A 25,900-nucleotide genomic window follows, 5' to 3' on the forward strand; every position below is an offset into this window, starting at 1 on the left:
TCAGAAACCTTATATCCAGCCACCTTTGAAACTAGCTATACAATCGTATTTACTGCGTATGTAAATATTGCAGTGTGTATTCAAATGTAAAATATTATTGTATCGGCAAAGAGTTCCAGAACACTCTTAATGCTACAAACCATTACAAACATCTTTTTCTGTACACAAGTGTTTTTGTCTTTTCTTTAGCAAGAGTATGTTCAGTGTCTCAATATTTACATATTGTTTGCCTAGGCTTTATGTAGACATCATTTGTCATGTAAGGAAGCTTTGTTTTCTTTCCAGCTCATGTTTAAAACTCAAGAATTGATGCCAAGTTTAATTAAACTGTTTCAGTGATTACAAAGTGGAATTTGAAATTTTAAAATCGGGTGCTATAAGCATGTATTAAAAATTAAGTAATAGTGATTTAAACTACTTACTTACATAATCAATTCCAGCTGACTCATTTCACCTGTATTTTCTATTTCATCAAAATGTGTTTAAATGTGACATCCGTTTCTGCTGGTGAATTGGGCATTAGCACTCTACATACTATGGTGAGACTGACTCACCATATCTGGCTACTTCCTAACAGAGGAAGTATGGCATTACTATTTAAAGCAATCCTTAGGTTAGCCTCATGATTTTCACAAAAGCACACATGATGCACAAGTGAGTAGGAAAAAAATTACATGAATTTTCAGCAGATATAGAACTGTGATTTATTCCTTCTTTGCCAAAAAGTTCTAAAACTGGCTTGAAATGCCAATTCCATCAGTCTACCATACCTAGCAAATTTCACTCAGCAAGATAGCCTTGCTCATTAAAAATATCTATATATCCTTCAGTAGTTGCCTCTGGCTTTATTTCCCATGTAGAAATAAATATGAAATAGTAAATTGAGATATTGAGAAATACCAAATTGAATAGTGAATGGTAAATTGAGGAATTGAGAAGACAGTTTGGAACACCAGCACAATCTGCTTTCCTCAACCAGTCTTAATGTTTTAGCATTTCATAAATTGCCTCTGTCCTGTGAAGAGTGAACATTCCTCAAAAAATCCTCCTCACTCTAAAGAGGAATGATAGCCCATAGGAAGAATTTATTGGCCCAAGTTGCATGGAGACCAGTTAGTACCTTTTCGATGCAATAGGCTCTCTGCTTTGTCATTGCCAGGTGTGTAGAAACATTAGTTGTTTCCTTGTAAAACATCGCAATTGAACGAATCACCACAGGCTGCTAAGAACTGGTCATATTTACAGGACAAAGTTTAGAATAACAGTCCCTCAATCTTACCACATAGTTTCTGTTTTCTGGGATATATTATGACCAAGCTTTTCAAGTAGACCATTTAGACTTCGGGTCTCAAAAGTGTATAATCTTTGAAAGTAACCCCAGCCCAGAAATTCTTGGCTGAGAAATGTGAAAAAATTAAAACCTACTGAAACACGTCCAAGTACACACTGGCTATTCTTTTTGGAGAGATATAGGTGTTATCTATTTCTGGAGGCTTAAAGGGCAAAAAATGTTCTTTCAGGACATAAAATATATTATAGATCAAAGCTAGAGAGATTCTCTTCTATCAGAAAGTAAAGCAAAATAATTTTTATATATTGTTTCAATGCAAGATGGTTTCAAGTTTGAGTTAACCCTAAGTGGGAAGAATAATTGATATTGTAAATCATAAGAATTACTTATAAATTAATTAAAAGTACTATTTTATAAAGTATATGTGAATGTTATACATAGTTATCTAATCCAGAACTTGAGGTGATGGTTTTTAATCCTAAATTCTATGTTTCAATTCCAAAGTGATAAATAAGAATTCTTCTTCTCCCTTCACAAAAAACCCAAGTTTTCAGAAATAGTTGTGTGGTGTTTACCTATGTGATGTAATTTAAGGTTGTGCAATAGCCCAACTGCCTTCAATATCCTCTTTTCTTTGAAAATGTTGTAGGGGCACCTAGGTGGCTCAGTCAGTTAAGCATCTGACTCTTGGTTTTGGCTCAGGTCATGTTCTCACAGTTTGTGGGGTTGATCCCCATGTCAGGCTCTGCACTGAAAGCTGGAGCCTATTTGGGATTTCTCTCTCTCTCTCTCTCTCTCTCTCTCTCTCTCTCACTCACTCTCTGCCCCTCCAGTACTCACACTCTATTTCTAAAAATAAATTTTGAAACATTAAAAAATATAAATTGCATTTAAAAAAAATAAAATGTTTTACACATATAAATTCAACAAACCTGAAATTTGTGTAGAATGAAAAATACTCTGAATACTTTAGAACAGTTAAATCTAGTATTATTTACTGAATATATGGTGAATTATTATAAGCTGAAAAGTTCTGTATTACAATTTTAGTGAGGAAAGTTAGAAATGGTTGATGAGGGTGAAGAACAGGACTAAGAAACTCTGGAAGGTGAGGTGGCCGTGGGGAGGGGAGATCTGATGGGTGAAGCGTGACAGTGAGCGCCATGAGAAGGGTCAGAGCAGATGCCCCGGGAGTGTCACGAGAGGGAGAGGTGTGCCACAGCAAGCCTTGTTTATTTTTAATGTAGACATATTTGGAGAATCCATATGCTACTCTTCTGCCTGCATATAATGTTAAACTAGAACTGAATTGTTAAGTATTGCTGAAATTGTTCTTAGCTGGAAATAAGTCCCCCATTGACACATAAATTAGTAGGTTCTTCATCTTTGGCCTTTGATAGCTAGGGTTTCTGCCAAAGTCTACATCGATCCACTTTGCTCAATCCCTCATTGTTATACAACCTTTGCGCTTTTCCTTCTTCCCAGTTATGCCTCTCCCTCACCCCACTCACCATCCCCTACCTGCGCAGGATGTAAGATTTTCCCAACCAGTCTATCCTGTGCTCACTTACCTGATGTGCTCTTTACCCATATCTTAACAACTTTAACTAGTTTCAGAATATGGTGCATAAATAAGAGATGATGTAATTGAGGTAAAAAGTGCTATGTTTTAGGAAAATATCACAAAAAAAGAACAAAAGGAAAGGGGTAAAAATATTTGAAAGAGCACTTTTATGTGTTTGGACATTTTAATTGAGAGAGCCAAGTTTCTCAAACCATGTTGACCAAAAATGTAATAGATAGGAAAGTGATTATAGAATTGTTCCTTCAAAGGCTCCCAAAAGCCTTTTTGAACAAAATTAAAATGATTCCTGACTTCAAAATTATGGCATAAATTCAAAATTAAGACATGTAGACAAGAGGTACAATGGCAGAGTTTCTTGGGTTCATGCAGTAGAGCTTTGAGATCACTGCACACGTGTTCTCATGTCTTACCTTTTACATTGGTTACCGTCTACTGTGCTCTTCCCATGGGTTGCCTGCAATCTGCGGATATAATGGAAAGGTTCCACAAGAGCTTCATATTCATCCATTCATTCTTTCATTCATTTATTTGCCCATCCAATGGTCACTTTTTAAGTGACTGCTAAGTGCCTGCTAAGTGCCAGGCATTAGGACTAGCATTTACCAAAAGGCCATTTAGTGGGGAAAACAAAAGGAGTGATTATTGTATTTCATCAACATATTGTATTTTACTGTATAAAGCATTGTGATGGAGACAAGCAAAAGAGAGACTACAGGATCATTTAGAGGAGACAAGAATTCCAAATTGGAATGAGGGTCTGGAGTGGGATCAGGTTGGGGAGTTTGTTTGTAAGAGGTGGAATGAAGAGAGCCAAATCTGTCAGGGTCACGATGGCATCTTGGGTAGGCTTTGAAGGTTGGATGGGAGTCATGGAAATAAGGATGCCAGGGAGGAGGACATTCAAGACTGAGGAACATGGCTCCTGGGTGGCTCAATTGGTTAAGCATCAGACTCTTGATTCAGCTCAGGTCATGATCTCACTCTTGACATTGAGTCCCGTGTGGAGCTCCACACTGGGAATGGACCCTGGTGGGATTCTCTCAATCTCTCTCTCTCTCTCCCTCTCTCTCTCTTTCTCTCCCTCCCCTTCTCCTTCTACCCTGCCCCTTCCTTAAAAAAATAAAAGGAAAAATACAAAACAAAAAAAAAACTGAGGAAACAACAATTGTGTTTACAAAGGACTCATAGTAGATCTGTAAAAATGGAGGATTGTGATCATCCCCACCTTTCTAAATCTGCCATCAGTTACAATTCCACAAGTACTACAGGTGAATTTGGGTATAGTGTGTGCTGTTTTTCTTCTTTTCTTTTTCAATCCTTATCCTCAAGATTATCATAATTATTCAGATGCAAAATCATTCCTGCTACAGTTTTTAAAGGTCCTCATTTTAATATCACCCTGTAACTAAGCTCCTTTTTATAGCAACTAGTCAATATATACTAACAATTTACTTTAAGAAGCTACCATTTTGACTTGGACAATAATTGGCACTAGGTAGTAGCAACCCAAATACTACACATTTCAAGAAATTTGATTTCAGAGATATATGCAAGCTGTATCTTGATAGTAACTTGTTTGAATCCTAATTATGGCATTCTTGTATTCTGCCCAATTTCTTATTGCTATGACCTATTCTCCCATTTGCTTTTCATAATCCTGGAATTATCTTCTTGGTCTTTATGTTGTTAAAACTTCAAGAAGAAATTGCATAATCATATTTTTAAAAATTTTAAGTGTAAGTTTATTTTTTCAAATGCTTTAATAGTGTAATGTAATCTCTATCTGCTTTTGCCTGAGGTTTTTTTTTTTTATTTTTTATTTTAAAAAAATTTTTAATGTTTATTTATTTTTGAGACGGAGAGGGACAGAGACAGAGCTTGAGGGGGGCAGGGACAGAGAGAGAGAGGGAGACACGGAACCCAAAGAGGCTCCAGGCCCTGAGCTGTCAGCACAGAGCCCGACACGGTGCTCGAACTTGTGAACCGCGAGATCATGACCTGAGCTGAAATCGGCCACTTAACTGACTGAGCCACCCAGGCGCACCCCCCCCAAGTTGTTTTTTTTTTAAACTTCATTACAACTGATATTTTCTTTATAGAGGTGTATATATTCTTTGCCACATATCTTTAATTATTCTTGTGTTATTTGTAAAATAATCTGAATATATCTTATTTTGAAAAGTTATTTGGATCATATCATGTATACGCATATGTAACTAATATTCATATATACCAATGAGAAGATAGGAAAGAAATTTAACATAAAATATCTATTTTTGCTATTTCCATTTTGTCCATTTGATTTATTTTTTCTTAAAAAAATTTTTTTTAATATTTATTTTTGAGAGAGAGAGAAACAGAGTGCAAGCAGGGGAGGTGTAGAGAAAGAGAGAGTCAGAATCCGAAGCATGCTCCAGGCTCCAAGCTATCAGCACAGATTCCGATGGTGGGGGGTCTTGAACTCTTGAACTGTGAGATCATAACCTGAGTGGAAGTTGGATGCTCAACCAACTGAGCCACCCAGGTGCTCCTTGATTTACATTTTCCACCTTGATTTTTAGTTTTGCTTTATAATATATTCTAGTGCCTACTAAGTTTAGAAATTAGGCTACTTAAAAAATAGTATCTCCTGTTCTTTTTTTCCCAAAATAATTTTATTTTATATATTTATTTTTTTTAATTTCTCCACAAAGGGAATTTTATTGAGGGCGCTAGCTTATTTCACGCTCAAAAGACCAACTGCAACCAAATGAAGTGAACATAACCTCAAGATTTTATTGTCTTCATAACATAACAAAATATGAAGCTTAGAACTGGATTACTTGGCCCTTTCTCTTCTTATCTCCTCCCAGTTCAAATGCTTGCATCTCTTAATGGCCAGCATTCTCTTAGATCTGTAGTTGGGCTCAACATTCAAGCCTCAGAACAATCTTCTTTGTGGTTTTAGCCTTTTTCTGGGAAATTGGCTTAGTTTGCCCACCATAGCCACTCTGCTTCCTGTCATAACACCGCTTTCCCTGGGCATAAAGAGAATCTTTGCCTTTCTTGTACTGTGTCACTTTGTGGGGTTGGTGCTTGCCACACTTCTTGCGGAAAGTCCGACAGGTTTTAGGAACATTCACCATGGCTGCAAGAAGACTATTGGCACAGAAAGAGCTCCCAAAATAATTTTAGAAAAATAGAGAAATTGTGCAAAGAGCCCAACTTGAGTCTACCAAAACAATCTGGTACACATTTGATTAATGTTTTCTCAAATATATACTTTTATCATGATTTACTTTATTCAATTAAGAACACTTTTCAAATAATAGTTTATAGATATATTGACATTAAAAACAAGTATTTAGGTGTGTGTTGTATGTTAATCATGCCCCTTTAAAATTTGAAAGTGGAAAAATTCAGTAAGTGATGATTATTAAACTATCAAGGATATTTGTTTTTAACTTTAACAAAACTTTTGTAACTGCGTCCCTCAAATTAAAGCAAAATCAATCCTATTCCTATCAATTGCCAAATCTATTCACACTCTCATTTAGGGACAAAATAATTTTTTAAATCTTTTTTATGTTTATTTATTATTAAAGAGAGAGAGAAAGGATGCATGTGATGGAGAGGGCAGAGAGAGGGAAAGAGAGAATCCCAAGCAGGCTCTGCACTGTCAGTGCAGACCCCAATGTGGGGCTCGAACTGTGAGATCATGACCTGAGCCAAAATTGAGAGACAGACACTCAACTGACTGTGCCACCCAGGCGCCCGGGACAGAATAATTTTTTATTATTTTTTAAATGTTTATTTATTAATTTTTGAAACAGAGAGAGATCACGCCCAAGCAGGGGAGGGGCAGAGAAAGAGGGAGACTCAGAATCCAAAGCAGGCTCCAGGCTCTGAACTGTCAGCACAGAGCTCTTCCTGGGGCTCGAACCTACCAACCCTGAGATCATGACCTGAGTTGAAGTAAAATGCTCAAACCACTGAGCCTCCCAAGTTCCCCAGAATAATTTTAAATTATAAAATCAGACCAAGAGAATAAAAAGTTCATCAGGTAGTGTTTTATACATATGTATGTATATGTATATATATGTGTGTATATATACATATATATATGTATGTATATATACACACACACATATATATGTGTGTGTATATATATGTATGTATATATACACATATATATATATGTGTGTGTGTATATATATATGTATATCATTTAACTGGCATTAGATGACTACAAAACACATAAGATGAAATATTCATTGTTTAAACCTAAGTAATACTTAAGACATAAGAAAGATTAGTTCATTCATTAACGTAGAACTTGTGGAGAGAGATGGCTATTCAAAAAAAAAAAAGTCAGAAGCTAAGTCCTACCTTAGAATATGTTTGTATGCTTTTGAAATATATTTATGTTACCTATTTAATAAGCCCCCTGCCCTGTTTCTTCAAGAACTGCCAACTTAATTCAAGCAAATGCAGTTGTTATTCATACATGCCAACAATTTGGCTACATGGGGTAAAATAACTTTTTGTTTAATTAAAAATCTTTTCTGAGAATGTGGTTTAACTGAGCTTGAATGGTTTTTTAGTCAATTCAGACAAGAAAAAGTCATGTCATAAGATCTGCTTTATTACTGCTAGAACAAAGATAGTGACTCATTTAAATATTTTGTTAGGACATGAGTTTATTCAGTGTTTTGAAGATAAGAACAAAAGTTATCAGGAAGTAAATTTGAGGTTAGAAGATCTTCGTATTAAAGAAAATCGCTCCATTCTGTAAAACAGGAAGGAGATGGTCATTATTCTCTGGGAGCTTACATGTGATGGGGGATAGACGAAATGCTTGTAAACATAAAAGTAATAATGAATCGTGAACTATGTTGTGAAGGAAGTAAGGTAGGGGCCGGGGAAAAATGACTGGGGTACAGAGACTTTAGCTGGGCTAGTCTTAAGTGGGTCACTTTGGGGAAACAATATTTCAGAAGAGCCCCAAAGATGAGACAAAGGCAACCACCAAGAGTCTCTGGTGCACACGTTCCAAGAGAGAAAACAACCAAAAGACCTAAAGGAAAAAATGCATTTGACATGCACAACAACATACAAACAAACCAGGATGGCTTTGGTGTAATGCGTAAATGGTATAGGTGACATGATGACATCAGAGAGAATGGCAAGAGCCAGAAAAGGCATTCCAAGGGCAAGGTAAGGAGTTCACAATGTCTTACAAGTAAAGGCAAAAGCCACCAAAGATTTTAATCACAAGACTGGCATGACCAATTTTGCAAAAAAAATCCTGTGTAACCCTGTGGAGTATGGAGGCTTGGAGACTAGTTAGCAGCTGTTTCTTAGTCAAGGTGGCAAATGATCATAATCAGAACTAAAATTTTGAATATGGCAGTGGAAAGATGGAGAAATGGAGTAGGGGGCAATGATACCATTTTCTTACAGTCAAGAGATGCCATTTAAATTCATGGAAAAAGCATCAGAATTTTAAGAATTATTTGAAAGGGTAATCGATATGAGAACTTTTGTTCTACGGTAAATATATATACACAGTAAATATTGTGAGAAGCTGGTAGGAATGAGAAGGAAAGCCGGCCAAAAAAAAAAAAAAAAAAAAGCCAGCCAGATGTCTTGAGAGGGAAATCTCGCGAGAGTAGATACAAAAGGGGGCCAGCCAGATGTCCAAGGTTGGATACTCTCCTTGCATGCTTTTGGCTTCCGAAATCTTGCTTGCCCCCTGCACCCGCCAACTGCCCATGTAGCACAATTGGTAAGAGCCCCCTCCCCTTGTTTTTCTTCCTTAAGCCCCAACAATCCTACTCATAAAGGGAGGCTAGCACCAGGACCCAGCGGTCAGCCTTTGGAGGTGACTCTGCTGGGCTGGCACCGGTGAGAAACAGTCTTTCCTGATTTCCCAAGTGTGTATCTCTTGTCTTTTACTGGGCACCGAGAATTTGCTGTAACAGGAAGATTATGTGAAAGACATGTCTGCTTGTCTTTTCCATCTGGTTGTTAAAAGCAATTAACCAAATTTGAAAACTCAAGAACTAGTGGTATAAATATATTATCTTGAAATATAACCAAAAGAAAATGTGTTTGCTTCAGGCTACCTAATGGTCTAGTGTGTGTGTGTGTGTGTGTGTGTGTGTGTGTGTGTGTGTTGATTATTTTAATGTTCTGAAGATGGGTTACTCTTTTGGAAGATTCGTTAGTTTTAAAAAAATAATTTAAATTGAATAAATTAATTGATAAAAGCTTTATTACTCTTACCTTGCATTAACTTAATAGGATAAGGAACTATTTATCAAAATGTTAATATATTACTGAAAAATAGTTCCATAACTCAAAATATTGGCATCTTTGTTTGAAATTTAACTTATTTTCCCAATAATCTGAATGCCATGAAGTATGAATTTATAAAATGAAAAACACACTTATTAGCCTTTAATTAAGCATAAAACATTCATGTGAAAACATGAACATTACATTGAAAAATGAACAACAAAAAATCTGGCTCTTTGGGAGTGGGGGAATCCAGAGGTGTTTGTGGTGTTTTATGGTAGGATATTAGCACCATCTAGTGGACAACCAGAATGTTTACTTAAATTCGAAAAATCAAAACTGTAATGTGGAATCATTTATTAAAAGTTCCCTAACATAAATGTGCTAAAAAATTTGCTAAAACATCAAAGAAAAAATATTGCATATCAAATCTCACACAAGTATTATTTACTACACAAAAATATCATTTTTTTAAATGTTTATTTTTGACAGAGAGAGAGACAGAGCATGAGCAGGGAAGGGGCAGAGAGAGGGGGAGACACAGAATCCGAAGCAGGCTCCAGGCTCTGAGCTGTCAGCACAGAGCCTGACGCAGGGCTCAAACTCACAGACCGCGAGATCATGACCCGAGCCAAAGTCAGACGCTCAACCAACTGAGCCACCCAGGCACCCCCTGTGTTCTTCTCTAGGATTTTGTTGGTTTCCCATCTCATATTTAGGTCTTTCATACACTTTGCATTTATTTTGTGTATGGTATAAGAAAGTGGTCCAGTTTCATTCTTCTGCATGTTAATGCCCAGTTTTCCCAACACTGTTGAAGAGACTGTATATTTTTTTCCATTGGATATTCTTTCCTGCTTTGTCAAAGATTAGATGACCATATAGTTGTGGGTCAGTTTCTGAGTTTTCTATTCTCTTCCACTGATCTATGTGTCAGTTTTTGTACAGTACTATCTTGGTATTATCTCAGTATTGTCTTGGTGACTCCAGCTTTGTAATACAGCTTGAAGTCTGGAACTGTGAGGCCTCCAGCTTTGCTTTTATTTTTCAGGATTATTTTGGCTACTCAGAGTCTTTTGTGGTTCCATACAAATTTTAGGATTGTTTGTTCTAGCTCTGTGAAAAATTCTGGTGGTGCAGCAAATGGGTGGACTGATTTGGGTGCTACAGGCATTTAATGATATTTGTTCTTCCCATCCATGAGGATGGAATATTTTTCCATTTCTCTGTGTCGTCTTCAATTTCTTTCATCATTGTTCTATAGTTTTCAGAGTACAGATCTTTTACCTCTTTGATTAGGTTTATTCCTAGGTATCTTATGGGGTTTGGTGCAAATATAAGTGGGGTGAATTATTTCTCTTTCTACTGCTTCATCGTTGGTGTATAGAAATGCAACAGATTTCTGTACATTGATTTTGAATCCTGTGATTTCACTGAATCGTGTATCAGTTCTAGCAATTTTTAGTGGAGTGTTTTAGTTTTCTGTATAGAGTATCATGTTGTCTGTGAATAATGTAAGTTTTATTTCTTTCTTGTTGATTTTTAATGTCTTTTCTTTCTCTCTTTTCTTTTCTTTTCTTTTCTTTTCTTTTCTTTTCTTTTCTTTTCTTTTCTTTTCTCCTTTTTTGACTGACTGTTGAAACCAGGACATCTAGTTCTATGTTAAATAACAATGGTGAGAGTGGTCATCCCTAGCTTGTTCCTGACCATAGAAGAAGTTCTCAGTTTTCCTCATTGAGAAGTATATTAGCTGTGGGTCTTTCATATATGGCCTTTATGAGGTACGTTCCTTTTTCCCTATTCTGTTGAGTTCTTTGTTTTTGTTTTGTTTTTGTTGTTTTTTAGAAAGAGAGAGAGCATGTGCAAACATACATGTAAGTCAGGGGAAGGACAAAGGAGGAGAGAGAATATTAAGCAGGCTCCACACCCAGCAAGGACCCTGACATGGGGCTTGATCTCCCAACCCTGAGATGGTAACTCGAGCCAAAATCAAGAGTCAGGCACTTACCAACTGAGCCACCCAGGCACCCCAAGAGTTTTTATCAAGAATTGATATTGTCATATTGATATTATCAAATGTTTCTTCTGCATCTATTGAGAGGATCATATGGTTCTTATTCTTTCTTTTATTAATGTGGTGTACCATGTTGATTTGTGGATACTGAACCATCCTTGCAGCCAAGGAATGAATCCCACTTGATCTTGGTGAATGATTATTTTAATGTACTGCTGGATTTGATTTGCTAGTATTTTGTTGAGAATTTTTACATCTAGGTTCATCATGGATACTGGCCTGTAATTCTTTTTTTTATTTTGGTCTTTGTCTGGTTTTGGAATCAAGGTAATGCTGACCTCATAGGACGAGTCTCAAAGCTTTCTTTCCATTTCTATTTTTTGAAAGGATTTGGGGAGAATAGGTATTAACTCTTCTTTACTTAAAAAAAAAATATGTATTTTTGAGAGTGCAAGTGGGTGAGGGGCAGAGAGAGAGGGACAGAGGATCCAAGGTGGGCTCTGAGCTGTCAGCAGAGAGCCTGATGTGAGACTTGAACTCGCAAACCACGAGATCACGACCTGAGCTGAAGTCAGACACTCAACTGACTAAGCCACCCAGGTGCCCCAGAATTAATTAACTCTTCTTTAATTGTTTGTTAGAATTCCCCTGGTCCTGGACTTTTTTGTTTGTTTGGGAGATTTTTTATTCCTGATTCTATTCCTTTGCTGGTTATCGGTCTGTTCAAGTTTTCTATTTCTTCCTGTTTCAATTTTGGTAGTTGATATGCTTCTAGGAATTTATCCATTTCTTCCAGATTGCCTAATTTGTTGGCATATAATTTTTCATAATGTTCTCTTATACTTGTTTGTATTTCTGTGGTGTTGGTTGTTATCTCTCCTCTCTCATTCATGATTTTATTTATTTAGATCCTTTTTCTTTTCTTTTTTGTTAAGTCTGGCTAGGGGGCTATCAATTGTATTAATTCTTTCCAAGAATCATTCCTGGTTGCATTTATCTGTTATGATTTTTAAAATTTGTTTCTATAACATTATTTCTGCTCTAATCTTTATTATTTCCCTTCTTCTCCTGGTTTTTGGCTTCATTTGTTGTTCTTTTCCTAGCTCCTTTAGGTGTAAGGTTAGGTTGCATATTTGAGATTTTTCTTGCTTCTTGAAGTAGACCTGTATTGCTATATACTTCCCTCTTAGGACTACTTTGGTGCTTTCCAAAGGTTTTGGACTGTTGTGTTTTCATTATCATTTCTTTCCATGTATTTTTTTATTTCGACTTTAATTTCCTGGTTGGCCCATTCATTCTTTAGTTGGATGTTCTTTAAACCCCATGTATTCGTTGTCTTTTCAAAATTTTTCTTGTTGTTGACTTCAACTTTCATAGGGTTGTGGCCTGAAAATATGCACGCTATGATCTCAATCTTTTTGCACTTGTTGAGGTCAGATTTGTGACCTCATATGTGATCTATTCTGGAGAATGTTCCATGCACACTCAAAAAGAATGTGTATTCTGCTGCTTTAGGATGAAATGTTCTGAATATATGTGTTAAGTCCATCTGGTCTAGTGTGTCAATCAAAGTCATTGTTTCCTTAATGGTTTTATGTGTACACTATCTGTCCATTGGTAAGTAGGGTATAAAAGTACCGTACTTTATTGTATTATTGTCAATGAGTTCCTTTATGTTTGTTATTCTTTTATATATTTGGGCATTTAAAGTTGGGGGCACAAATGTATACAATTGTTAGATCTTGATGGAAAACCCCTTTATTATGATAGACTGCCCTTCTTTATCTCTTGTTACAGTCTTTGGTCTAAAATCTAGTTTGTCTGATATAAGTATGGCTACTCCAGCTTTCTTTTGATATCCATTAGCATGATAAATGGTTCTCCATCCCCTCACTTTTAATCTACACTTTTAATCTACAGGTGTCTTTGGGTCTAAAATGAGTTTATTGTAGGCAGCATATAGATGGGTCTTGTTGTATTATCCATTCTGATACCCTATACCTTTTGATTGGAGCATTTAGTCCATTGACATTCAGAGTGATTGTTGATAGATATTAATTTAGTGCCATTTTTTAATTTGTTTTGCCATTGTTTCTGGAGATTTTCTCTGTTCTTTTCTAAAGTTTGTTGCTTTGGTCTTTCTTTTCCAAAGAGTCCCCTTTAATATTTCTTGTGGAGCTGATTTAATGGTTACAAATTCCTTTGGATTTTGTTTGTCTTGGAAACTGTTTATCTCTCCTTCAATTCTGAGTGACAGCCTTGCTGGATTGAGTATTCCTGGCTGCATATTTTTCCCATTCACCACATTGAATATATCATGTCACTCCCTTCTGCCTGCCAAATCCCTGTGGAGAGATCTGCTGCTAGCCTATTTTATCTTCCCTTTAAAGTTAGGGACTTCTTTTGTGCTGCTTTTAGGATTTTTTCTCTATCTCTATATTTTGTGAATTTAACTACAATATGTTTGGTGTTGGCCTGCTTTTGTTCATTTTGATGGGAATTCTCTGTGCCTCCTGGATTTGGATGTCTGTTTCCTTCCCCAGATTAGGGAAGTTTTCAGCTATAATTTCCTCAGATGATCCTTCTGCCTTTTCTCTTTTCTCCCTCTTTTTCTTCTGGGACTCCTGATACGAATCTTATTACACTTTAAGGAGTCACTGAGTTCCTTAATTTTACATTTGTGGTATAATATTTTTATTTCCCTCTTTTCTTCAGCTTCAATATTTTTCATAAGCTTATCTTCTAAATCACTGGTTCATTCCTAGTTTCTTCCATCCTAATGGTCATTACATCCACTTGGTTTCAGATCTCACCTTATTGCATTTTTCATTTTGGCCTAACTAGTTATTAGGTCATTTATCTCTGTGGTAAGGGAGTCCCTGGTGCATTCTACACTTTTCTCAACCCCAGCTAGTGTCCTTATGATTGTTGCTTTAAACTCTGAATCAGGCATATTTCTTATATCTGTTTCATCTAGATCCCTGGCTGTAACCTTTTCTTGTTCTTTCTTTTAGGATTAATTCGTCTGTCTTGGTATTTTGTCTAGGTCTGTCTTCTTCTGTATGTTAGGAAAGCCTATTATGTTTCCTACTCTTCAGAGTAATGGCTTTATACAGAAGAAGTCATGCACTGTCCAGCACCTAACACTTCAGGAAGTGCCTCTGGTGTCTGCAGTGTGCTGCTGTGTTTTGGCTGCTCTTTCCTATAGGTCATTCCTCTGCAGAGTTTCTCCTTGCCTGCAGTGGGTAATATTTAGACCTTGTCCAGAGTGTGGCAAGTTTTAACTAGGTCTGCTCTGGTCTGCTTGCTAAAAGAGATCTGATGCTATTTCCACTAGAGCTGAAGCTTTTCAGCACTCTATGGTCAGTAGTCATGGTGCATGTGGGGGAATTTGTGCTGGTCTTCTGGGGGCAGAAGCCCGCAAAGCTGGTTCTCAGGCACACCTGCCCCAATAAAGAAGCACCTTCAGAGCACAGGGGTATGGGACTTGGTATAAATGGTTTAGGCCACCAGGTTGATGCTGTGCTGCTTACTGAAGTTAGTTTATGTTGAGGGGTGGCGAGGGGGAAATGGTGCCAGCCCTGTCCCTCATTCCTGGAAAGGGGACATCATGCCCACCACTGTCCAGAATGCCCTCCTGGAGAGGGAATAATCTCCAGTCATGTGTCCCAGTTGTCCTTCAGATTCCTACCTTCACCCTGACTGTGTCTGGGCTCTCTGCTTGCCTGGCAGCACAATGCACCTGTGTTCTATCCCAGGCAGGCTGGTTGAGTTTTAAAACTCAAAATTTTAGGGACCTGGCATGGTGCAGATGCATGTTGGTCCTCTGGGGAAAGGTCTTGCCACACTGAGACTGATGTAGGTTTGTCCTAGAAGGGCAGTTGTACCACAGAACAGGGCTGTGGGTTTGGAGTAAAGCACATCAAAGAGCTGATGTCTGGGTTAGCCACCTTCAACAGGTGTCTCTGCACCTATGTTGAGAGGCAGGGGAGAGAAATAGTGCTTGCCAGTTCTTTTGTCCTGGGGAGAGGGAATGCCACCTCTCCAACATGTGCTCTAAAAGGGGGGAACCATATTTCACAATGTGTCCCAGAGGATCCTCGAATAGCACCTTCTGCCCCCTGGGCCCATCTGCTCTCCTTCTTCACAGGAGCACTGCAGTGCCCTGAGGGCGTCACACCAGCCATGCAGAAGACTTCTAAACCTTCAGTATTTGAGCTCTACTGGTCATAAAAACTCACAAAAATCAGCCCCTTTCATTTTCCCAGTCGTTTTCCTTGTGCCAGTCCCTGTATGCTCTTCTCTCTCTCTCTCTCTCTCTCTCTCTCTCTCTCTCTCTCTACCTCTCTCTCCTTTCCTCTTTCCATGACCAAGGCTCTCTTCCATAGTACCCATGATCAATTTTCCCCCAAAGCATTGCTCCACACCTCCTACCTTCCACAATGTGGACCCTTCTCTCCCTCTAGTTATGCAATTTTTCCTGTCAGTCCTCAGATCAATATCTTGGGTGTTCATAATGATGTGATATTTATCTAGTGTGTTCAAGGGATGAGACAATCAGTCCTTTTACTACCCCACCCTCTTAGGTCTTCCTGTAGTCACTCTAATATCAAGGGTAGTTATACCTAAATTAAGCAGCAAGCAGTATTAAAAATATTAGCAATTATGGGGTGCCTGGGTGGCTCAGTCAGTTGAGTGTCGGACTCTTGGTTTCAGCTCAGGTCTTAATCTTAGGGTCCTAGGATCGAGTCCTGCTTCAGACTTTGTGCTGAGCGTGAAATCTGCTTAAAATTCTCTCTCTTTCTCTCTCTCTCTCTCTCCCTCTGCCCCTCCCTCCTCTCTAAAATAAAAATATGTGTAGGCATGAGCTTCATATTAACATCCTGTGATCTCTTTATATGTCATTTAATTTTTTGCAAAATAAGAATCATACTGTAAATGCAGATTCTGTTACTTTAATACCTTTATTGTGAAATATAATATATGAGTGAATAAAATATGAATCTACCATATTACAAACATAATAAATCACCATGTCAAGAAGCAAAACATTCCCAGCATCCCTGAAAATCCCCATGGGTTTCTATTATGTCAATAACCAGACCTTTGCTCTAGAAGAAAACATTATCTTAATATTTCTGGTAATTGCATTTTTGCTCTTCTTTAATAGCTTTACAGCCTATGTACACATCCCTAATATGTACGTTTGTTCTTAAATTGTATATAGTTGAAATATTCCTAAAAAGTCACCGATGTGTCTTTTACTTCATGTGATTATTATTTCGTTTCTTTTCAGGTCATTTTGTAGCATTGGGTGGACTATTCCATTGCATGAATATACCATAAATTTTATTTATTTATTTATTTGTTTACTGATGGATATTGGAGTTGTTTCTGGCTATTAAAAAATCATATGCTAGAAATATTGCCACACATGAAATCTAGTTCACATGTGTCTTAGTTTCTCAGTGATGTATTCCTAGGAGTAAAATTTCCAAGTAATAAGCAATGCATACTTTAAATTTTCACTACAAGTTTCTAAATTCTTTTCTATTGTGGTCGTTCCCATTTTTCTTTGTACCAACAGTTCCTAATGCTCCACATTATTTCCAAATGGTGGGATTTTTTAAGTTGTTAAATTTTTGCCAATATCATGTTATTTAAAAAAATTTTTTTAATGTTTATTTATTTTTGAGAGAGAGACAGAGTGTGAGTGGGGTAGGAGCAGAGGGAGAGGGAGACACAGAATCAGAAGCAGGCTCCAGGCTCTGAGCTGTCAGCACAGAGCCCGATGCGGGGCTTGAACTCAAGAACCATGAGATCGTGACCTGAGCTGAAGTTGGACGCTTACCACCAGGGCCACCCAGGCGCCCCTGTATCATGTTATTTTACTCATGGTTTATTATGGTTTTCATTTTCATTTTCAGTTTGAGCAATTTTTCATCAGTTTTTTGATCACTTGGATATTCTCTTTGGTGAAATATTTATTCAAGTCCTTTACCCATTAAAATTTTTTCTCACTAGCTATTTCAGATATTAATAGCAACGTTATTTCTCCTTGCATATTTTATATAAGTTACTGGTGAAGCCAACTAGTTTTATAAACTGAGATTGGAGGGGTTTGGGGGGTTTTTTTGCATGCTTGTGTTATAGGACTCTGGAGGATTGTTTTGTTTTGCTTTAAAGATTTTCTTTTTTAAGTAATCTCCACACTCAACGTAAGGCTGAAACTCACAACCCCAAGATCAAGAGTCACATACTCTATTGACTGAGCCAGCCAGGCACCCGAGAACTCTTGAGGTTTTTAAAATCTCCTAGCAATAGTGAGATCCTGCCTTCTGAGTCATCACTGCCTATATCCACTAAGGGGAAGGGGTGAAAATTTGGCCAGAGCCAGATACCTCCCTGCATTCCCTGAGGTCAGGATGCAGGGCTTTTGTGGACAGGGCTCCCAGGTGTAAAGTTTAGGAATTCAGCTTCATAGCATGCCACAAATTTTGATATATATCATATTTTCATTATTGTTTAGTTCAATTTATATTCTAATATGTATTGTGATTTCTTCGTTAGCCCATGAGTGATTCAGAAGTGTTGCTTAACCTCAAAACTTTTGAGATTTTTCCAGTTATTTTCTGTTAGCAATATCTAGTGGTCAGGCAATATACTTAGAGTGATTTCAATCCTTTGAAATTTATTGAGATTTGCCTATAGTCTATTTTAGTGAATATTCCATGTGTGTTTGAAATGAGTATGTATCTGTTGCTGTTGAAGGTTGCATTCTGTAACTATATAAAAGATTGCTTTGTTTAATAATTGTCATACATTCTATATCCTTATTTGTCTATCTGCTTGTTTACCAGACACTTGAGGTACATTTAAATCTCAAACTATTATGACAGATTTGTTTACTTCTTTTACTTCTATTATATCTTGAAGACATATTATTACATTTATGTACAGTGACATGCTGGCAATTATATAACAATCAACTATTAAACAAAAAAGAAAGGAAAGAGTCTTGACTTATAGAATGTGCCAGTTCATATAGTGTAAATACTCATGATATGGTCAATTTCAAGTTACAAATGTGACATCACTGAATACTGTATTGGGAAGAGATGTGTATAATTAGCTTCTGTGAGTCAGTGGGAGCCAACTCCAGCAATCATTCTAAACGTTTATACACATTTAGAATTATTACATCTTTCTGTTAAAGTAGCTCTTTTATTGTGAAATGGCCCTCTTTTTATCTAGCAATACTTTCTACCTTAAATTATTATTTGTCTGATGTTAACATACTAACCCTTTTTTGACTAATATTTTTATAATGTATCAGTTTTCATCATTTACTTTCAACGTATCTATCCCATTTTATTAAGAGTAATCAGCATACACTTCTGTTTTAGTTTGTTTTCCTCCAGTCAGTGTTTATATTTTAATTGGAGTGCTGAATCCATTTACATTTATTGTAATTGCTGAGACAGTTAAGCTCAAACGTAACATATTGCCATTTATTTTTCATGTCATCTCTCCTTTGTTGTTCTATTCCTCCCTTTCTGCCTTTATAAAATATTAATGAAATATTCTTTACTAACTCACTATATAATTTCTATTAGTTATATATTTCCTAATATTAATGTTTTACAGTAAGCATACTCAAATTATTACAGTCTACACTAAATTAATACTTTTAATATACTCTATATAAACATTAAAATAGTTTAATTTCATTTGTTATCTCTTGAAATTTTTGTTATTATTGTTATGTATTTTACTTCTGAATGTTTTATAAACACTATAAGACATTGTTACTGATTTTAAGTCAATGGTCTTTTTCAATTGTGTTAAAATATACATAGCACATTATTTATTATTTTTCAGTAGTCTTTTTATTAACCCATATGTTTATTTTCTTCAGTCTTGCTCATTTATTCTTACTCTTTTTTGGCTTATCTATGGGATCATTTTCCTTCAACCTAGAGAGTTTTAGTAGGGTTTTTTTGTTTGTTTTTTTGTTTGTTTTTTAGTGTCAGTCTGCTATTATTGAATGCTCTCTGTTTTTATTTGTTTGAGAATGTGTTTCTATTCTCCTTCATTTTGCAGTATATTTCTACTGGGTTCAGAGTTCTCTATTGCTGTTCATTTTTCAGCACTTTAGAAATGCCAGCACACTGGCATGTCTAATGTCTTCATGCTTCAGTAGTTACTGTTACAAACATGGCTGCTATTTTCATTGTTCTGACAGAAATGTGTTCTTTCTCTGTCTGCTTTTAAGAATTTGTGTTTCAGGACAACAGAGTTCTGCCTAATTGACACAAAGCCCACCCCCATCCCCCAGTTGTCCGCATTCTTCTGCCAAGTACTGCACAGGGATCCCCATTCAGAGGTCCTCCCTGGGGACCTGAGAGTTGATATTTTTTTAATCAATTTTAGGAAACTTTAGCTATTTTTTATTCAAATATTTTTGTCTTTACTCTCCTCTAGTTTTAGAACTTTAATTAAACAAACAGGTATCACTTTGCTTCTAACATTTCTTGCACTCTGTTTTGTTTGTTGTTGGTGTTTTCTACACTCTTATGTTTCTGTATTCATTTTTTATATTTCTACCTTAGTCTTCTTCAAGTTTAATACATTTGTGTTCTGCTGTGTCCGTTTGGCTCTTAAGACCATCCAATGTATCCATATTTCAGATATTTATTTGTAATTTTAGTATAACACATGGTTATTTTTATAGTTTCAATTTTCTTTTGAATATCTGTTTTTTAAAATTTATTTTATCTATTGTTTCCCTGTCGTTCCTTTAACATACTTAAAATAGCTATTTTAGTGACCTTGACACTAATTCCAACATCTGAATATGAGTGTCTGGCTTCCAGAATCCATTTGTTTTTGCTTCATTTTTTATCACATTTTTTGCTTCTTTATGTATCTTTTAATTTTTTATACAAAGCCATACATTTCATATGAAATAAATGTAATGTAAATGTTCATACTATTTACCATCCCCCCACCCCGATTGACAAGAGTGTTTGCTTTTTATTGATCTAATCAAGAAATGAGCTCAGATGGGTCTGAGTTGCACTTCTGGTTTGAGTCAGTCCACTTCTGGTTTAAAAAGTCTAAAAGTAAAGACCTTCTTGCCTTTTTATCAGGAATCTGATTGGTCTCATCTTCATCCATCCCAAAATACTCTGAGGGATTTATCCTGCTTTTCTGATGTTTTGACCTCTGTTCTTTAATCTCACCCTGAGTGACTTTCAAATTTGGCAACTGTTTTGATGAGGATACAGGTGTGTATTTGAAGCAGGATCTTTTTCTTATTGGGACTTTTTCTATGAAACTATAGGAATTTTTACTCGACTCTTAGGCTCCAGCAGAGCACCCTCATTCTGCAAGGTGTCAGAATTTTTCCTGTTAGACATACCTCCAAAAGTGTCTGCTTCTTCTTTCCCTCATTAGCATCCCTCCATTCAGGCAAAGCCTAATCTTCAATCCATACCCAGAGTTGGCAAACATAACCAGGTAAGAAATGGCCAGAAACAATATGTTGCTAAAGGAGGCCTTTCCCACTTTGGTTTAGTTCATTTAATCACTTTTCTTCTCACTATTTCTAGGATTTCCAGTTCCTTTCAACACACACACATGAAAACACCCCTATTGCTCCCCGCCCTCCCCACACAGAGTTTGTTATTGTTTTTCCAATTTGCAGTAGGATGTTGTTTTGTTCCAACCTATTTTGTCATATTTGGAATATTCCCATGCAATTTTGTATCATCTTACCACACTTTATTTCACTAACTAGAATTTATCTACCTGTAATGCATATTGTACATGTCTTTAATTACTTATTTAATAACTAACTTCCCTGGTAGAGTGGAAACACTTGAGATCAGGTACTTTGTCTCTTTTTAAATTTATTGTTTTTCTTCAGAACTTAGAATAGCACCGAGTAAGTATTTTCCAAATCAACAGATGAATAGTAGAATGCAGTGCAGCAGTTAAGAATAATATAATATCTCACCCATATTCCCTGGCTAAGAGGTCAGGGGTAGCAAATGTTCCCTTACATTCATTTTTCAACTTTCTGTTGGTACACAAATTCCAACTGGCAGATTTTGCCAATGTTCTCACCATTGATGACCTTTGTGTATGTTGTCCTTGCATCCCCAAAGGATAAGTCATTTTTTAAAAAGATTTTGTATTTATTTTGAGAGACGGAGAAAGAGAGACAGTGCAAGTGGTGGTGGGGGGGGGGTGGACAGAGAGAGAGGGAGAGAGAGAATTCCAAGCAGGCACAGTGCTATCAGCACAAAGCCTGATGTGGGGTTCCATCTCACAAAAAGCGAGATAATGACTTGAACTGAAATCAATAGTCCAATGCTTAACTGACTGAGCCACTTAGGCACACCAAGGATAAGTCACTTTTAGCTCTCTACAATGGATATCACTATTGTTCCACAGTCTTCATGAAGTGGCATACATTTGCAGGCTGTCAGTTTATTTTCAGGTCTAAAGTAGTGATAAAAATAACAAATAATATCATTATTTTGATAAAAAAAATAATAAAGTAAAGTAAAGCAATTTCTATGGAAAGCTATTTTTACAAATTTATGTAAATTCAATTTCTGTAAGGTAAAAAATATATATATATTAAGACATATATTTGGATGGACATGTAACAGCATAGGTATTTTTAAAAGCAAAAATAAACTAAACATATTGTAAACCTAAATAAACACTTTAGGCAATTACTTTGTTTATTGTTTTTAGATTGTAAAGGACCTCCTCCAAGAAAACAAACTGAAATTTTATCAGGTGTCTGGTCTGAACAAAACTATCCAGAGGGAACTCAGGCTACATATAAATGCCGACCTGGATATATAACTCTTGGATCTATTATAATGGAATGCAAGAATGGAGAATGGGTGGCTCTTAATCCACTGAAAATATGTGAGAGTAAGTAATTCATACATTTCTGAAATTTGTGAAAACTTTAGTTTGAAAACACTGAATGTTTGATATTATAGAATTATTAGCTGAATTATATCACAATTATCATTTAAATACAAAATAATATACCATCATTATTCTTAATAAGGAGTTGTAATCTTCCAAAAATAAAAAAACCCAACCATATAGATAAGTTTAATAATAAAATGATAACTTTGCCATTTTTCACTTTTCCACATCTTCAATTATGTCCTCTGATGTAATATTAAGTCATTTTCCTTGAGCTCCTACATAAAATGTGTTTCCTGTGTTACTTAATAAAATTATATTCTTTTTTTCATTTTAGAAAGGCCCTGTGGACATCCTGGAGATACATCTTTTGGTACTTTTCAACTTGAAAGAGGAGAAAAGTTTGAATATGGTGCAAAGGTTGTTTACACATGTAATGAGGGGTATGTAGTCAATATGAAAAGAGATTTATAATTGAGATGATTATAATTTAGATAGTAAATAGGGACTGTACTGATTAGTATTTTTAAGGTTACTTTATTTTTCTATGAGCATTTTTATAAGTACCATAACAAGTAGCCTGAAAAATTAATCTATAATGGAAATGATTATATTTGGATACCTTATTATCTTCTCAACATTGAAAACTTAAAATGAATCATAATTATGCTGAGAAAGTGTAGTTCTAGGAGGGCTGGAAAATAGTATACATATAAATTAGGATTTATTCCAACAAGTCCTGACTATATTCTATTATGTGCAGAGTATATGGGATTTCAGTATTTCAGGGACAGTGGGAATGGTAACAAAATCATATTACATGACTGATTTAAGCTTTTAAAATTTAAAAGAAGTAAATATTTTACACTGAAGTAATAATAATTACCATTATTTAAGTTTCCACGGTCTGAAAATTACTCTTATCACATGGACCAAAAGTGCTACTACCTTCATAATCATTGACTCTGTTCTCTAAACTCCTGCTGGATTTTCATGGCTAATCTTAACACTGTAATACCTCTTAAGTGTTCTTTATTCCTGTTATACCCACCCAGGTCAACAAATTGTTTTGAAGAAAGTTTCATACTTTGGAAAAACAGCATCATTACAAGTTTATACTGCATATATAAAAATAGGATCAAAATTACAAATTGATTTTTATTACTCTCTCATTTATTTAAAATATATTATATATAAATATATATATATATATATTTAAAATATAATATTTTAAAAGTTAGGGTTTGGAATAAGCCTGCATCCCCAAAAATTCACCACTTAATAATTGTATCGTTTTTAATATCCCATCACTCCCATTTACTCAATTATGAAAGTAGAAACATGGGGAACCTGGGTGGCTCAGTCAAGTGGGCATCTAACTCTTCATTTTGGCTCAGGTCATGATCCCAGGGGTGGTGGGATTGAGCCCTGCATCAAGCTATGCACTGAGCATGGAGCCTGCTTGGGATTCTGTCTCTCCCTCTGTCCCTTTTCCCAACTTTCACATTTTCTCTGTCTGTCTCTCTCTCTAAAAAGAAAAAAAAAAGTAGAAACATAGCAGGTACATCATCGGATTGGTGAAAAACATAAATAAGACACACACTGAAGACCTTCAAAGCATTCTTGGGATATTGCAGACACCCAATAAGTCTTAGTTCTTAACAATTTTAGGCTTTGTTCACTATCTGAGATTTTTCAAACATATTTTTAGTTCAACTTTCAATCATTGCTGCTGACTTCTTATACATGAACACATAGATGAAGACATCTGGGCCTAAATTTTCCAATTACCTCACTGTTCACTTCTGTAACATCCCTTTCAATACAGGCTTGTCTGACCCCTTTAGGTTCCATATTGGACCTCGCAAAAAGGGATCAAAACTCATAGACTTCATCCACTAGATTCCCTAGACCTCAGCAATAAATATTTATAATTTGGTGAAAAAATCAGCAACATACTTTACCTCCTACTCTGGCTCCACTTAATTCATCTTTGCTTCCTTCATCTTGTATGAATTCTGGGCAAACTCAGTTAAAGACTATAAAAGTAACTGCCTCTGCCACTCAGCTTGGGCCTCCACCAAGGACTAGATATTCATCAGGGAAATAAAAGTCCTTGGACTATGCAAGATCAGCAAACATCAATTTTATGCTATTTTAAAAATTTTAGAGAGATTGTTTTACCTATCTGAAGGGATGTAAATCTTTTGTCCTAGTTGTGGAAACAATGTAGAATGGGTTTACTACACCCATGGTTTCTGCTAGTCAGCCGACCCTCTTTGATCCCTTGTCCCCATCCACCTTTTCTCTGCTAAATACCTATTTAGCTGAATACTATCCACTTATCAGGATACTTGATATGGATAGCTAGTTTCAGTATCCTACAGGTAGGTAGTTTTAAGGAAGCACTCTGCAAAACGTTTTTCTGCTATTTTGCCCAGCTGGGGTTGCTGATACATAAGCTATTACTTTCACCCAAGTACCAACATTTGGACAAGCTCTTTTTCTTTCCCCTTTCCCTATGTATATGGGCCATAAGCAGTTTTGTGTAGAATTTGGCAGAATTCCTAAAACACCCACCTAAAACAGGTGGGTTTCTGGTGTAGATGGAAAATGTTAACCAGGAAAGTACTTTCTATGTTGGAGCAGGGTACCAGTAGAGGAGACAAAGAAGAAATTTTAATAGCCAATTATTTTTTTCCTTTATATGAAAAAAACATAGAGTAATTGTTTGACTTCAAGTTCTGTGATTCTCATTTAATCTATTAAAAGTTTTTCTTCCTTCAGAGAATTAGGAACAAACAGTAACATTCAGAGAAATACAAAGTATTTTTTGAGGGAGAATGTTTGTTTGTTTGTTTTACTTGTGTAATGGGTGAAGCAATCCTTATTTGCAGACAAAGGAAACATTTGTCTATGTAGAATTATTTAGAAGTTTAGGAGAGGCCCGTTCTCAAAATTATCTCTTGTGATTATCAAAATCCTGCCCATTATTTATTTTTTAAGAAAAAGATTTCTGCTTCTTGCTGTCCACTGTAATATTAAAAAATATTAAGAAGGATGATTTGCTTTGCTCTAAAGCCTCTAGTAATGATTGTACATTTTGCATCTGCCCCAAGGAACTTTCATGCAAGTAGAGCTTTTAGGATTTTCAGCACTGGCTTGATGGCTTCCACAGTTAGATAAATTTGACATTGAATAGGATGTATAAGGAAACCTGACTCAATGACCACACTCTAAAAAATGCCTAGGATGGAGACAGGAAAATGAAGACAAGTGTTAAAAATATACCACATGCTGTGTTGGCTAGTACTATCCTTGATTATGTAAAAAGCCCCAAATGTTCCAAAAATGTCATAATTGTGGAGAGTAGGAGTATGGAACAAGAGTAGAGGAAGGGTAACATATTGTTAATTCTTGGTTATTATCATGTTTTTGGTTTTTGGTTTTGGTGGTAGTTCAAGGAGGTTATAACATTGTTAATGTGTAACTAATTGACTAAGTCAGTGAAAAACATAAGAGGATATTTAGCACGAAATTGTAATGAGTTTGTGTCATGAACCAAGGATTATGATTATTCCTAGTCCGTGTGCCTGAAGATTTAGCGCCTTTCTTAAGTAAGAAAGAAGCTTAAAAAAGATAGAAAGGGGTGCCTGGATGGCTCAATTAGTTAAGTGTCCCACTATTTTAATTCATCATGACTATTTTTCAGTTCCTTGATCTCTGCAGCAATAGATTCTCTGCTGTCTTCTATGCTTTTTTCAAGCCCAGA

General features: G+C 36.0%; 1 protein-coding gene and 1 pseudogene across 3 annotated transcripts in view; one reads left to right on the forward strand and one right to left on the reverse strand.

Annotated features, from left to right (window-relative positions):
- CFH (complement factor H) overlaps window positions 1-25,900 on the forward strand; it is a 224,954-nt gene that overhangs the window by 1,425 nt on the left and 197,629 nt on the right. For all 3 annotated transcript variants that reach the window (XM_053209182.1, XM_027074893.2, XM_027074897.2), the window contains exons 2-3: window positions 21,940-22,125; window positions 22,466-22,571. In XM_053209182.1, the coding sequence (XP_053065157.1) occupies window positions 21,940-22,125; window positions 22,466-22,571 (292 nt within the window). The remainder of the gene's footprint in view (window positions 1-21,939; window positions 22,126-22,465; window positions 22,572-25,900) is intronic.
- LOC106985515 (60S ribosomal protein L36a-like) lies at window positions 5,669-6,027 on the reverse strand (annotated as a pseudogene).

This window comes from Acinonyx jubatus, chromosome E4 (assembly GCF_027475565.1).
Source record: "Acinonyx jubatus isolate Ajub_Pintada_27869175 chromosome E4, VMU_Ajub_asm_v1.0, whole genome shotgun sequence".
Taxonomy (NCBI): Eukaryota; Metazoa; Chordata; class Mammalia; order Carnivora; family Felidae; genus Acinonyx; species Acinonyx jubatus.